The sequence below is a fragment of the Cyprinodon variegatus genome, unplaced genomic scaffold (assembly GCF_000732505.1).
Source record: "Cyprinodon variegatus isolate N-32 unplaced genomic scaffold, C_variegatus-1.0 Scaffold215, whole genome shotgun sequence".
In the NCBI taxonomy this organism is placed as follows: Eukaryota; Metazoa; Chordata; class Actinopteri; order Cyprinodontiformes; family Cyprinodontidae; genus Cyprinodon; species Cyprinodon variegatus.
In genome coordinates, this window is record NW_015150668.1 from 16407 (window position 1) to 32645 (window position 16239).

The 16239-nt window shown below is 35.4% G+C and overlaps 1 protein-coding gene across 4 annotated transcripts in view; it reads left to right on the top strand.

Moving 5' to 3' along the window:
• Nucleotides 1-1215: 1215 nt before the first annotated feature.
• Nucleotides 1216-16239, top strand: part of LOC107088352 (ATP-dependent 6-phosphofructokinase, platelet type-like) — a 49176-nt gene continuing 34152 nt past the window's right edge. For all 4 annotated transcript variants that reach the window (XM_015380468.1, XM_015380470.1, XM_015380469.1 and 1 more), the window contains exons 1-3: nt 1216-1432; nt 10545-10618; nt 13409-13486. In XM_015380468.1, coding sequence (XP_015235954.1) covers nt 1324-1432; nt 10545-10618; nt 13409-13486 — 261 coding nt within the window. In that variant the 5' untranslated portion in view covers nt 1216-1323. The remainder of the gene's footprint in view (nt 1433-10544; nt 10619-13408; nt 13487-16239) is intronic.

Sequence of the window (16239 nt, forward strand, 5' to 3'; positions counted from 1 at the left end):
TTGACTGCAGATATATCATTACCAAGTTCAATTCTCTAACACATAGAGTCTGAATGTAAATAAAGCAGGCCATTATTGAATAATCCACCTAATTTAGATATAATTTTGGATGCAAAAAACTCAACTCATTAAAATGTGTCAAGTGAGTTGTTCTCCATGATGAATGTGTCATTACACATTTTTAAAGATATTTCCTTTTGTAGTTGTACTATAACTCTGTACCGTGCGGGACTTTTCTAAATTTGTGTATATGTATATATTTTTTCATAGCTGGGTAAACCTGTCTTTCTGGACTGTAAGCAAGCCAGACATTACATCACAAAAAGAGAACCGCGCGACAAGTTCAACTTGAGAAAATACGGTACTTTGAAGAAACAGCGCCCTCTGTTGTTAGAAATTAGAATGAGTTTAGAAAACGCAAAGAAGCAAAAACACAGATTAGGAGTTAAAGTCAGACAACACTGAAGACAAGTAGAAAAAGAAAGCACAAGAAAACGACAGATTATCATTTGAAAAGTAAAATTAAGCCACTTAAGTCTTTAAGACACAAAATATGAATTCCTCAATATATATAACAAAACACAACCACAAAAACAACACAGTAAGTTTGTTTGAAAATGGCACAGAGATGATAAAAAATGGGAAACATATTCAGAAAATACACAAATTCAGACAATTTAAAAAGAAAAAAAAACATTAAAAATGAATTGAGTGAAGTGACAGTGGAAACAACAATTTATAACTTATTATTACCTATAAGCCTACATCCAACTAATCCAAGTCTTATAGGGCTACTATAGATAAAATGTGAAATTGCTGTAATGATCATATAAAGGCCTACATCTCAGCTAAAATGGGATAACTTTCTAAGGATATAATTTTTATTATTTATATATAGAAGGATGAAACAACATGAAACGGAAAAAAGTCGTTCCCATTTCAGAGTAACATGCCCATTTCCTTAAAAAAAACAACACAACTTTTACACCCCATCAGGTGTCAAAATGCAAAATGATGTTTTAAAACTATAACAGGAAATTAAAATAATCTGAGAAGGAAGGTTTTTTAAATCTAATACTTCTGTGCTGTTTTCCCCTCCTCATAGAGAAATGCAATGGAAATTCCTCCTCCTTGTAAGGAATAGAGGCAGTAATCTGTCCTAATGTAGGATCTTTGAAAGGGGGGGCGGGGGGCGGTACCCGGCCCTGTCTACTACTGTCACCCTCAGTTCTCCCTCAGATCCCCCCCAGTGTTATCCTCCTCTGAAGAGTTTTATCTGAACTTCCCTGACAGCCGCTCAGAGAGCCCAGACAGACAGCAGAGATGGCCGGAGTGACGGGACCCAAGCGACAGGACACCCGGAAATTTTTCGAGAATCTTTCTGGCGCCGGAAAATCCATCGCAGTCCTGACCAGCGGTGGAGATGCTCAAGGTAACATAGTCAGGTTGGACTGTAAAGAACTCCCAACTGGAATCAGAATCATTGCGCGATCGGAGAAAGAGAAACTAACTCCGCTCCAAAATATGCAGTCAGGGCAGTTTCTACCCTAAGCTCTTTTTACTTTTAATTATACAAGCTGGATTTTTTTCCACCCATAATTCATCTTGATTTATCTCTATGAATTACATATAATTATTTAATGAAACACTGCAGACGCCCATTTGTCCGATAAAGGATTCATCTGATAAGCTTGTCCAAATTGCGCATTGCCCTGGCAGCAGGAACAGAGTGTGCCATAATATCAGTGCGTCACCGGTGGAAGAAAAAATAAAAGTTCCTCCTAATATAGTTAAATATATTATCTATTATATATTGGCCTATTTCTACAGGGATTTATGTGTCCGCTCTTCGATTTTCCCGACGGTTACGCAACAGCTTGCGCTCACATCTCCAGCGTCTCTTATTTTTAGCGCGGATGCTGCAGCATTCTTCGCAGAGGGTTGATGTTACAAGTTTGAATAAAGATTCACAGTCTGATACAAACACGTGTCAAGGCTCCTGCATAAATTAAAAAGCAGCTATAGTATCAACAGGTGACTGAGGAACTCATATGTATTTAATGCAAGGTGTTCCAAGTATGCAGCGTCACCTGCACAGATGGCGCAGGCCTGTGCGCGCCTCCCCACAGGGACTGTTTCCCAAATGGATCAGCTGCGCGTTTTTTCTGTGCGTCTTTGCCAGTTACACAAAACCACGTGACAGGATTTAACTATTGCGACTTGTTTCCAAATATTCTGTTTTATTAATTTTTTGAAGAATTTTTTGCACTTTAATAATTCACTGTTTATAGTCGTATAAAAGTTTATTTATTTATTTTTTAATATATAATATTTTGTTTATTAGCTGCAGTGTGGTGCGGGTTAGACTTCCTGTCAGCTGTTTCTCTTTTCTGTTGCCTCAGAAATAATTCCTCCTGCATCACGAAGGCTGAGTCACGACTGGACCAACGCGTCAATTTACCTGAATTAAAAACAATCTGCATCCGGTGCAGCTTTTCAGAATAAAACGGATTCCCCTGTCGGCTAAAGCTTCCGTTTGTGTAACTTCAAAACACGTCGTGATCTACTTCCGGTGACCTTCAGCGACTTAACTTTTCCAGTCACTGAAGGTCAAGCAGAGTACGTGAGGAGCAGCGAGTATTTACTGAAACGATGGGATGGAGATTCACATCTAAATATACAAAAACAAATAAATAAATAAATAAATTACAGTAGTATTTAAAAAAAAAGGTGTTTTATAGAGAAGTTTATTAAACAGAATGTCATGAAGAGTAAAGATGAACACAAAGTCATTAAAAGTAAACTTTGGAACAATTTATATGTAATCAATTCGCTAATTGCATGCAGTGCACTCAATTCACCTTAAACCTCATTAGAGTGTGATTACCCATCGGCTCTTCATATGCATGGAACACGTTGTACTCTGACATCCAGGACAAACACATGTGCATCGGTTAAAGCACAGCTATTGTTGGCTGTTACACAACACCTTGTGCCTATAGGCTGCTGTTAAGAGTGGAAGGATATGCTCTTTCTCAGTTGTCAATGCCCCTGCTGTCTATCGTGGACAGCCTTTGTATTTAGGACAGGCTCCTTGTGCCAGCAGCTGAGATTTAATTATAACTGCTCCTTTAAAACCGTGCAGCCAGTGTGAAAATGATGCTGACAGTGAGACTCGCTGAGTCTCATCTGGGAGCACTGAGAGCTGCCTGCATCCTTAGCCTTTATTAAATGCCTAAAACAAATAGCCTTCTATAACCAATGCAATGCAGAGTTTCCCTTCCTGCTCTAAACTCTAAATATTTGTTTCATCCACTCTACAAGCTTTCAGTGTTTTGGTATCATTCTGAATATTATTTTATCAAATACCTCATTTAGCTGGGGAATAATAAAAATGTACAGTTAGGCCATAAGCAGAAATGAGTCATAATAACAAAGTCTACTAATAAAGACAGCAGGCATATTTCTAATTATGTGTGTACCAATAAATTATCACCTTTAAACATTATTGTTGTATCATTAAAATATAAATTTGTTGATTATAAAACCAATCCAAAGGTATTTATGTATACGCCCTTAATAATGATTATAATAAAGCTTTACCCATCTTGAAACATGTAGCAATCGTATAACTAATACAGCACTTTGCTATACCTTATACATCCTCCCTTTTCCTACAGATACAAAGATTTTAAGTGATTGTCCAAAAGAAACTGCACATACTAATGTTAATGGAAAAAAATCACACATTCTGCAGCGTCTGCAGAGATCTACGAATAAGGTTCTTATATCCTGTCAGTGGGTTCACAATTAGCTCTCTATTTCATGAATCTGGCCTTCATGCAAGGTTAGCCTCCATAACAAGTCTCATTATTAGTTTGTCAAAAGCCAAAACAAATGGAAGTAAAAGGGCTGGTTGAATACTACCCTCACCCTGAATTCAAAACACTCTTAGTGTTTCACATCATAACACTAAACCAATCATCCTCGTGATTAAAAAAGGGTGATCATGTTAGCCTGGCCAATCAGACTGACTTGCAGAAGATATGTGCTTTGTACACAGAGTCAGTCAGTCAGGTGAGCATCATGTAGTTGGATTGTATTTTTAGTCAAACAGGTCTAAATAAGAATAAATAACAGTAAAACCCACATCTATTTCTCAAACTAGAAGGGTGAGAAAGGGATCTGCCTAAAAATGCAGAAAGAAGTGGCGCAATATACATTCTGCTGAAAAGGTTTGCACTGATCAAATGCATAAAAATAATCTGCTAAACAGTAGCTGGACAGCAGAAATGTTGCAACACAGTGAGTGTAAATGTGATAAAAATGCCTAAAACTATCATTTTAAGTATCTAAATTGTTCTATAGTTATAATCTATAGTTATATCTATAGTTACAATATTAATAATAAGAAATTGATTTCAGTCTTTTTTTAATAATATTTTGAATTTATAGTCTGACTTTCTTGCTAATCTAACAGCTGCTGATGTAATCATGGTGTTTGATCTTTCCACCAGGGTGTGTTAATGGTGGGAGGTGATAATCTGGCTGCATTTTTCACTATTTGTTAGATTTTTCCATCTGTTTCACTGCACATAGATAAACAGGTGTGTAGCCCATCATCCAATAGTAGCCAGTTTTTTTTCTTCATTAATATTATTGATTTCCCTTAGACCCAGTAGGTTTCTAACAAATTCAAACACATTTGACATGTTTGCACTGACCTCGGTAACAAATCAGCACTCATCTCTTAGCAACAGCAGTCTTGGTGAGTACACGTCCCACTTTATGCTTAAATCACCCCAACCTTTGGGATATTGTTTAAAACTTCCACAGATTTAAGGATTACAGTTTAATGCTAATGAGACTTAAGCTCAGTGATAAAGGACATTTTTAAGATTTAAATAGCTTACATCTGAACATTAAATCATGTCTTTCGCAGAACAGAAACCCAGTATAAATGCAAAGATATTTTATGATAAACTGGATTTGAACTTTTTCCTCACTAAACTAAGCAATTTGTAAAAAGGAAAACTGACATTGAAACAGAAGAGGCCAAATTACATTCACACTGTAGTCAAATCCAATCTTTTTGCCCATAAATATGTGACTCATTCAACTTTTCATTGCTTTATATTTGATCTACTTCAGCTGTTTTCACACAGCAGGCTTTGATCCTCAATTCCGATTTTTCGATCTTTTCTGAGTTTTCCTTCAAACTGCTAATTAAATGTGACCACTATCAGAATTCAGTCTGAACCGTTCAGTAGATCAAAGCAAACCAAGGACCAAATCTTTTTTTGTTTTGTTTTGTAAATCTTCCCTCAAGATCAAATTTGTTGAGAACACAATCAACAGATGGTCCATAAATAGAGTTGAATCTGAGTGGACATCTTGGCCACTTCTAGTTTAGGTGGATGGAGCAATGCTCTGTAAATTTGAAGAAAATTAGATCTGCTGCTGCAATTCTTCTTTTTTTTTCATTTCACCACGGTGCAGTTTATTTTCTTCAATATATATAGATATAAATGTATTTGATAGGATGCCCAGGGTCATAAATGACTAATCGCAAAATAAACCGCTCCTGCTATTGCAACATTTTTGATCTAAAACAGAGTTAATGCTTTTATGTATTAGAGGCTGAAGGTAAACAGTAGAAATATGCACACTAATTAATTCTAGTGCCTAGTTGTTGTTATGAGCTCCTGCTTGGGCCTCCTCTTCTCTGCCAAGTTTACTGAATGAGCTCTTGTGATTATGCCTTTGAGCAGAGTCTAAAGAATGAGGTCGCCATCCGATGATCCCATGCGAATTAAACAGACCTGAGCCAGTAAAGGGGACGAGCTTTTAGTCTTGGTGTGTGGTGTGTGTATGTATTTACGAATGGAAAAAACCCAAAGTATTCAATATGCCCAATATGAAATTGACCAGAAGTAAACAATATTAGGAATCAATTTAGTGAAGAAAACAAGAATGAGCTTCAATCTAACACTATTATGGTATCATAATCTACAGATTAACAGTGATTATTAGCTTTATTTATTGCATTTATCTCAAATTTGTATATTATAAATATTAACATTATTTCTATATTTAAACATAATTTAAAAAGAATAAGGTCAAAAGGATTTGTTCCTACTAGACAACTTCTGCACAGCATTTATTCATTTATATGCTTGTTTTAATGCATCCAATTAATGCATTTAATTACTTAATTCAGAGAAAAGCAAAGTAGCAAAGTAACAGAAAACCTCTTTGTCCACAAAAGAAAACATTCAGCAGCTTTACAAAACTTTCAGTTGCATCGTTTTCTCTCCTCCTCATCAATCTCTTGCTGGCATGTTGACCAAACAGATCTCTGTATTCATGCTGCTGTGCTTTCCGGAGCCTTTAAACTTCTAAATATCCTCTCACTGTATGCTTTAGACTTAAAGAAAAACCTTGAGAAAACATATTTTATCAAGGTCTTATGTCATAAAACCAGGTGCTTCATCCACCATGTTTGTTTTAAATCACTGGTTACCTCACGAATATGCAGTAGCCCTGAAGACTGCACAGTTGTAACCTTGATTATAAAAGTCAAAAGTAAAAATTAATGGGATATATTCATAAAGCATATTTGATTAATAAAAATCTAACAGAATAATAAAAAAGCATCAAATTTTCTTTTTCTTAAATCTTCTGAAAGTCTAGAAATACATCATCTTTAAACTATTTTAGCTCAGAATATCCTTGTCTTTGTGTAACTCAGGAAAAGGTCTTAAAAACACTTGATATCATGATATATTTTTTTTTTATTAAAGCTATGTGAGTTTTTTTTATATATACTTAAATTGAAAAACACAAACGTCAAAATCAGTAAACCTGTTGGAGCCAAATACAAAAAAGCAGCAAGTGCACATAAAAGAAAATGCGAATATCTCTAAACAAAGAATTGGAGCTTTTTGTGTTATATAAACCAACAAACTGTTGGTGAACAAAAGAGAGAGTGAATACAGGATAACTCAAGGATTAAAGAGAGGTTTGTAAGAGCAAACAGAGACCAGGTGTCACAGGTCAAAGGTCGACAGAGGAACATGCCTCACGAGACAAAATGGAAAGAAGAGCTATGTAGACAAGAAAAAGCAGAAACCTTTGCAAACAAAAATCAAGAGTCACAGAACCTGAGACTATATGTGACTTTACCAACATTTTAAAGATACAGTAGAGGGATAACACAGCCTAGTTTTAAAATTAAGTAGTTTTATTGTTCATTGCAAGCCTGAAAAGTTCAACACCCAATAAAAGCACTATACCAGGAAATATCTGCCCGTTACAGGAAGTTTGTAATTGTGCACATTGAGATAAATGTATTGCTGTGGGGGGATGCATTGTACAGCTGCAACATTCTGACAGAACAACATGTTCAACCAACACTTGACCACAGACTAGTGCAGGGTCAAAGCACATTAGTGTCCCAGGAAGATTTAGCAGCAGCACAGGAAATACTTCATTGGCCTACAGACATTAAAAAAATTCCAGGATGCCATTACTTTCACAGAGTATAAATATTCTCAAATAAACCATTTAGTAATTGCAGCCATTTTTCATCCTTGTCAAAAAAAGAAACAACTTTCCTATTTTCGTAATATATTATAAATTACATTTCCCTTACATTTTATTTATTTATTCATTCATTTTTTATTGGGATAAAACATAGATTGTAATAACAACCAATCTTTAAAGCAGTTTTTACTTGATACAGTAACAGCCACGTTACTAGATCAATTGGCAGATCAGTATGCAACTGTTAGATGCCGTCTGCAGGAGCTCATCCACGTGTCACAGGATGGAGCAGGAACAAACTCAGATCTTTAGATTGCGAGACAACTTCCCTCCGGCGAAGCAACAGCCGCTCTCTTTAGTCAGTTCTTAGTCTGCAAACCTAAAATCCCATCCTAAAATCCCATAAAAACCTTTAAAGGTAACAATTAGTACATGACCAAGTTTGTTTTATTCTAATCACATCCAGCTGTTTATGTAAAACCTCTAGAATAGGTCTGAGATTTGAAATCTAATGTCTAATTGCACTGAGGGCTCTGACAGGCTAATTTGTGTTTTGGCACAGCAACCTTAGGGGCACTTCTGTTCTCTCAGTTTTCCTCTGTTTTGACCTATTTTTGCCGGCCGCTCCCTGTTAATGCTGCTGCTTTCAGCTTACATAAAGATCAGGTCACACAGGGGATGGGTAACCAAGGCCCTGATGGTGTCAGTTTTTACTACAGCTCTATTAGGATTACAGGATTTACAGGAATTGCATTTTAATCATGTGTCAACGTTGATGAAAAAAAATAAAGCTGAAATTAGTTTAATAATTTCTCTTTTTTTTTACGGTATATGGTATCAACTCTTGGCTTAGTGTGTCTTAAACCTTTCCACATTTTTTTACATCACAGTAACAAACCTTCCATATTTATAATTGGGATTTTATGAAATAGACCAACGCAAATTGAAACATTCATGCAACTAACAATTATTTAGAAAATGGACTAATCTGCTTATTATTTTTTCAATTAATCGATTAATAATCAGACAACCAAAGGTTCCTTAAAGAACATTTCTTACCAAATTAAACCAGGTGAAACTAAACTGTTTCCTTTTGAGGAGTTCTGGATTGAACATATTGACAGATGAAAAAGTATTTTTTTTTTATCTTAAATGCAAAATGTTCAGATATTTATTTTACAATTTTGATATAACGACTGCTCTATGTGGGTTGCTCTGTCAGGTAAAGGCATGTTTTAGAATCTTTGTACTCCATTTAACGATTAATGAACTATTAAATTTGTATATTTCAATAATCGATAAATCATGATTAAGCCGATGATTCTTTTAAGCCCTAGTAATCATATTAAATCATCAGACTGAGCAGTGGTGGTTCTAGACCAAATGTGACGGGGGGCCAGGAGGGGGCCAACATATTTTCATGGGGGAACAGAAAAGCATGAAAAACAAAAAAATACAGGGCAGGGGATTCAAATTTATTAAGAGAGTTGCATGAAGTGAAATTTCTATTCAATTAAGTTTAATTGAAATTATTTGCCTTATTAGGTCAATATACATTCAGAATTTAGGAATTTTACTTATTTTGACTTAATTTAAGTTAAAATAACCTTGTTCTATAAAATCTGAATTAGAACTCAAGAGGAACTGATAAATTCGGTTGTAAAAATATGAAACATTTTTTTAATTTGTTTTGAAAAAAGCATTTAGCAGATGAAAAATAATTAGTAAAACAGAATTTGTAAAGAAAAACAATGAAATAGATCTAAAAGAACTATAAATATCCACATATGTTCCAGCGCATATCATCATTGGAATTTCTTTGAGTATTATTTCTTCAGTACAGGGGCCATGACAGGGGCCAGGACATGATCTACAGGGACACTGGCCCCCGTTGGCCCCAGTCTAGATCTGCCTATGACACTGAAACTGAGGAGAACAAATAAGAGGTCAATGATAATATTGTGCAGCAATGCAAGATCAGTTTTAAAACTACATTTTTAGCCATGAGCAACTTTTTGATAATTGTGTAATTTAATCAATTGGAATACAAAAGCAAACCTACTTAGGCACCGATTGTTTATATATAAACAGCCAAAGTGCTGATTTAAAAAGCATTGGAGCAGCAAAGATGCACAACCGTGGTGAAGAATCAGTGGCAGGGTCAATATTTATCATGCACTTCACAAATGTGGCTTTATGTAGGTAAGCCAGAGAAGGCCATAGTAATATGAGTTGATGGAGCACTTAGAATAGAATTAAACCTTATTGTCATTACACTGTTACAAGTGTGGTATCCTCCAGATCCACACTTGTATCTGGAGCTGGTTTACAACTTTCCTTATCTTGCCGCTGTTTTTGCTGCTGATGGGGTTTTATCTTAGCATGTGCTTTGTGAGTGAGCATCATTTATGTGTTTGTGGTGCGTTTTGTGCCGCACCTATGTGCATTTTCTTTGTAGCTACTTGTATTTTTTGTGATACAGCATTTCTCTTTTGCAGCGTTTTTAATTTGCATGTGTTTTGTGTATTATACTATTGTTTATGTTAGTCGCTAGTTTGTGTTTGCAGGACTTTTGTTTATGTTGCATGTTTATGTATTTGCAGTGCTTTTACTCTCATCCTCTGACCTGTTTGATTGACATCTTCTTAAACAAAGAGGTTTAAGTAGTTATGCTATATTTTTTTATACAGCTTTTTTCTTGGCTGAACCATGACAGTTTAATATTTTCTGAGTTTCTAGTTCCACATTGACTCAAATTATGCATTTTCTCATACTTTTAGCAATTGTAGCTCTTCAATATAAACAAGTCTGTATATTAAATCAACATGTACCTCCTGGAAGAAGTCCTTCAGGGTTGTTTTGGGTAAAACAGGCATTAGATATGACTCATTTATCAGAGTGTTACGAAAGAGGCTCCTGTTTGCAATTTTATGTCTGTAGCAAGAATCAACTTATAAAAGTATCTTTAAAAAATCTGTTGTTTCTGTTTGTGTTCCTAGGTATGAATGGAGCTGTCCGGGCCGTAGTCCGAATGGGAATTTATGTGGGAGCCAAAGTCTACTTTATTCATGAGGTGAGACTGACTTGCCTTGGGAGGCCAAGGCTACATTTTCTGTTATACCCTAAATCTGCATCTAAAGCTGAACTATCATTTGATCTGAAAGACCAAGCTAGATTCAAACTTGCTTTTCAAGTCTAGCCTTTGCTAAATATTTCTAAAAACCCTTTAGACATAACATTAGATTCAATTTATAAGCACTGGTTGATTTTCCTCAATGTACTTAAACCTCCTTAAAACTAATAAACCTCATTTGTTACCGAGTTGGATTTTGTGACAAGAACAACAGCATGTAAAATGTATCTTGATGAGTATTTATATGCATTTATTGTGATTTAGCCGCAGCCTTGGCCAGGTCTCTCCTGTGAAAGAGATTCTGAATCTTAATGGGACTTCCTGGTTAAATACAAAAATACAAACACTTAAACTTAGGTGTAAACAATTAGAATACTATTGAGGATGAATCATACTGGTTTCACAAAAATGTAATATAGCGCTCTACCAACACATTACACATATAGTTAAAACATTGGTTGAAGAAATTAATTCTCCCATATTAGAATCTCCCATATTTTTATATATATTTTTTGTCTTTATTATGAGGTTGTGTGTTAGACATCTGATTCCTCTTTAGTGTTTGAATATATTTAGAAGTTGCAGTTAACAGGTGTGTGCATTTGCAGCCTCATGCTTTATGCAAGTTGGATGTTATTTAGCACCATTTTCTTACCCCATGTGTTGAATATATGGATAGAGAAGTTGATAATACACAAATATCTGATTTATCCCAATGAATTCAAAATAATGTGGAACTCTGCTTTATGTAATTACATCTATCCATTTTCAATGCTAGAGTGTGAAGTAAAAAATTAACTTGTGCAACATTTGTACTGCATATTTTATTTGGGTTAACCTATAATATGAAATATATTAAACTGCAGGTTTTTGCATCAGAAAGATGAATATAAGATTGCTAGAAAAATGCCCCCTATCATTGTGTAAGGCACCAGAGCTTAAACACTCTGTTTGAAGATGTATTCTGCTGTTTACATAGTGTGCTGTGGAGAGGGTGGTCTGAACCATTATGGGTTAAAGTTTCCGTAATCTCCTGTACACCAAGGTCTCAAATGTCTTTAACCTGAGACCAATCACTGAGCCCGATCTTCTGATGATCCTGTTCATGCTGTGTGGATCCTTGGCACAGATGCTACTCCCACAACAAAGGGCCACAGCTGATAAAAGATCTCCAACATTTTTTTTTGCATGCAGTAATTAGGCTTCCTAAAAAAAAGGGGGGAAAAAAAGAAAAGAGCAGTCTGCCCATCCCCATTCGTTCCTGTCACCCAGGTCATCCACTTCTTCCCTATGATCTGTACTGGTGGTGAAGATAACTTCTCCCTCCCACAGTCAATTACCATCTATTTGATCTTGCAAAGGGGGCTCTGTTCATTTCTTATTGCTTTACCAAATTGAATGTTAGAAAACAAAAAATGTCCAGAAAACAAGTGGAGCTAAAGCCAACCTAATCTTAGTGTGAATGTAATTGAATGATCAGAACCAGGATTCATCCTTCACTGACTACATTTCAACTCTTATCAACCTGGTGAGACCACTGGGCTGTAAGTAAGGACAGCTTAGTGCAAAGATGCTTTACTAGTACACTGGATGTGTCCTGGTGATGTAAAAGCCTTTGCTGTGTCTATGGAAACCATCACATCTCAGCAATAACTGCTGCATTGGGCTGCTTAAGTCTTTCCAAAACTTTTTGTTGAAAACTTTATTTAAAATGTAAGAGATGCAGCACACGTTATTAAACTGACCTTAATATTGGCAATAAATTAGATGAACAGGGGACTCAGCAGCTGTAAATGTTCCTCAACACACAAAGGGAAAGTGTATGTTTACCAATGGATGTTAGTTGCATTTTTAATAGCCTTTCAGCTGTAATTCTTTCCCTAGTGTTCTTTGGTGGGTTCCAACACCTTTGACAAGTTTTTATGCAATAATTTTCTTACTAATGTTTTTTTTTTTTTTTATTATAACTGGGGAATTTGTATTTTTTATTTTTATGCACTGCCTACATGACAAAATGTAGGGCGATATGGTTGTTATTTCCTTCATACTGATGTTTTAACACCAAATATGAGTTTAAAGAATTTTACTCCTAGTTCTGTCTCTTTAAATATGTTCTGCTCTCATTGGTCAGTCCCAGATGAATAGTGATTTAACTTATTTTTTTAATGCAAGTCAATTTATTTAAATGATCACTATGACTATATTATTGATGGGAAAAAAAATCTCTTTAATTATCATTTAAGGGGGGTGTTGGCCCTAGTGGTTAGCGCAGTTCACTTGTGCTCTGAGAAGGTTGTAAGTACCTGGTTTGTTCCCCACAGCCTCCACTCTGGATTCCTGAGCAAAATCCTTAACCCCACACTGCTCCCTGGGCGCCACACAATGGCAGCCCACTGCTCCCCAATGGGGATGTAGTGAGTGAATGAGTAGGATGCATTAAATGCAGAGAGTGAATTTCCCTATTGTGGGACAATAGAGAAATGCACACTTTTTATTTTTATTTTTTACATTTAATATCGCCATGTGCATTTATGCATTAATTAATTTATTAGTTTTTAACAATTTTCTATTTGTGAGCACACCTTGAACAAAAATCCTTAGCATCTTCAAAAAGCACATGTTTCTCTTCAAATTCCGTTGCTACTTATTTCTTTAAATTGATTACCTTTTTTAATTGCCTATCAAATTATTTATTAATTTTGTGCCTGTCATGGTGATTTGTTATCTCAGGGGTACCAGGGGATGGTAGACGGTGGAGACTACATCAAGGAAGCGACATGGGAAAGTGTCTCCAGTGTTCTGCAAGTGGTAAGTAAAGCCTTTTGCTTAAAATTCTGGTCACTTTGCCACTCAATGTTCACTCTTATGGGCTGTGAAGAATTGTCCTTGAAAGTGGCACAAGGGTTGTTTGCATTCATGAGACAAACTCTAATTATCTTTGAAAGGGACATGTCAAAAGAGCTTCTTTTTGTCTTACAGAATTAGATCTTCAAAAATGTGACTAAGTCACATCTTATTATCTAAAACTGATTTCATTTAGACAGTTATCCAATGAACCTTCAGCTTTTTCTCAATAAATTCAATAAACTATTTCCAAAGAAATCATATGACTGAATACAAGACAAGCATATCAAAATTGTTTACCTACAACTTTTGGTCAAGATGTTGTAGTAGTTTTAATTGTTGGTTGTATTACATCTCTTACAACCTAAGTAATGATCCAGTTTTGTTATACTAATGTTCCAAAAACATTTGGTCTCAAACAAAATTAAAACTATTAAATTATTTGGTTTCAAGGAAAAACAAATGTAGAGAATATGTCTCCTTTTCACAGGCTTCCTTCTCAGATCCTTCAACCCAGCAATTAGTAACTAAGATACTAGTGATGAAGAAATGTGAGAGAAGTGCGCAGAAAACAACCATGTAAGCTGCTTCAAGTTGATTTTATTTGTTGGTACACACTAAAAATAATTAAAAAAGGTGCATAAAAAAGTAATGGTTACACTAAACTTAAACTTTTATATAGCCTATTTTAAGTAAAAACAAAATGTAAATGATTCTGCTAAAAATATAATTTTCGCTTAAATGTAAAGGAATTTCGTTCTGCTCTCAATAATGCTGCATCCAAAGGTTTTTCTCCTCAATTTCTTTAATTTCTATTTTTTCACCACCAGAAAAATACACATGTTCGAATTTATGTAATATAAAGGTAATGTTTTGAAAGGTTTTTAAAAGATCTCGGGGTGCTTGGTTTTTGTAAGTATATATGAACAAAAAAATGCATTTCATTTCTGTGAGCTTTTCTTAGTGTTAAAATGGTTCCTCGTATCCTCCATTCTCATTATAAAGGAAGTGATTAGTAAATTGAGTTGGTAAATTGTACCTTTGCAATCTTTGTTCACTCTACATTAGAATACCAACCACTTCTGTTAAATTTTTTTTTAAGAAACAGATAATGACACAACTCTGGTGGGACTCGAAGCAATAACCTTTGCATCTGTTTATTGATCTAGAAGGCCAGTGTGCTAGGCGTTACACCAAGAGAGCATTTTGTCACGTGACAGTTCTAGCAATAGTTGTTACACTAATTGCTTCTTTTGTTTTTGAGAAGTAAATAATGATGTGATTCTGGTGAAACCCGAACCCAACCTTGTGTCACAGAGCCCTGTGTCAGATGACCTTTAAGGGGGAAAGATTTTCAACAAAAACCCTATCTTGTTTCATTGCCTTTAATCAGGGTCTGAAATTAACAATTGCCACTCCCAAAATGCGACTAAATTTTTCATTTAGCGAGTTAATGCCAGAGCACTATTCACCGGAAGGTAAGTAAATGTTTGAACCACAGTTGTGATTAAGTCACGTCATTTTATTTTTTATAAATCTCCCCTCCGTCCCTTTGTTCCTCTGTTATCTGACAGATGAGCACACCCCCAAATCCCCATCATATAACAACAACTCCCCCTCTAGGCAAAGTTTGGCAGTATATGGTTGGTGCAAACAAGCCTTCTAAAAGACAACATGCCAATGAAAAGGAGGGAGAGCGAGGATCTGCAGCCCTCAAGGCGAACAGAAAGTTTATCGAAAAATACTGCCCTCGGGATGTTCTGCAAGACACTAGTTTATTTATGAAAATGATGCTAAGCTAATGAGCTGCAAATACGCAGAAGAGAACAAACATGATTAATTTGTCACTGGCTGTCAATCTGTGTTACTGGATAACATTCGGGAAAACAAACATAGTAAATGCCACAATAACTGGCTGTCCATATCGCAGGATAAATTGAAACAACCCTTAACAGAGAAACTGGGAATTCGCTTATGGCAATTTCCACACATAACACACAAAGATGGAAAAAAAATAGAAGTTAGTGGGAATTGGCTGCCTATTTAAACAATAGGAAAAGTAGGGGGGTAGATTGAAAAATGGCAATCTTTAATGTTTCTGACCTATTAAATAATTAGGCACATCAAATATGACAAAATGAAACAAATGTTCTATTCCCTTGGCTAGAACTGTAGGAATTCCTGCCTTTTTTGGGACATGTATGTAATGCTTGGAAATGAAGTGGTTATTAAAGCAAGAGAGATTTAAAAAATAGGTGAACTATGTAGCACATTTCTCAAAGTACATAATGTAGCCACTCTGGTGGGACTTAAACCAAAAAACTTTGAATTGCTTTCAATTTCTAGAAGTTCAATGTGCTATGCATTGCGCCACAGAAACCTTTTAACGGATTAAATATGTATAGTTTTCTTTTGACTGCTTATATGAATGCTATTAGGTAAAGATGTTGAGAAAGCTTAATGGATCCTTCAATATTTATTTCTTAGACTGATTTGGAGGTCTTGTATTTTAATTGATTAAATATGTATAGCTTTCTTATGACTGCTTTACATGAATGCTACACTGAAGTGACTGGAATTAGCTGCCTATTTTAACAATAGACAAAGTTGGTGGGTAAGGTTGGAAAATGGCCATCTTTAATGTTTCTGACCTATGAAACAATTAGGCACATTGAATATGACAGAATGAAAGAACGTTCAATTCACTTGGCTAGTAC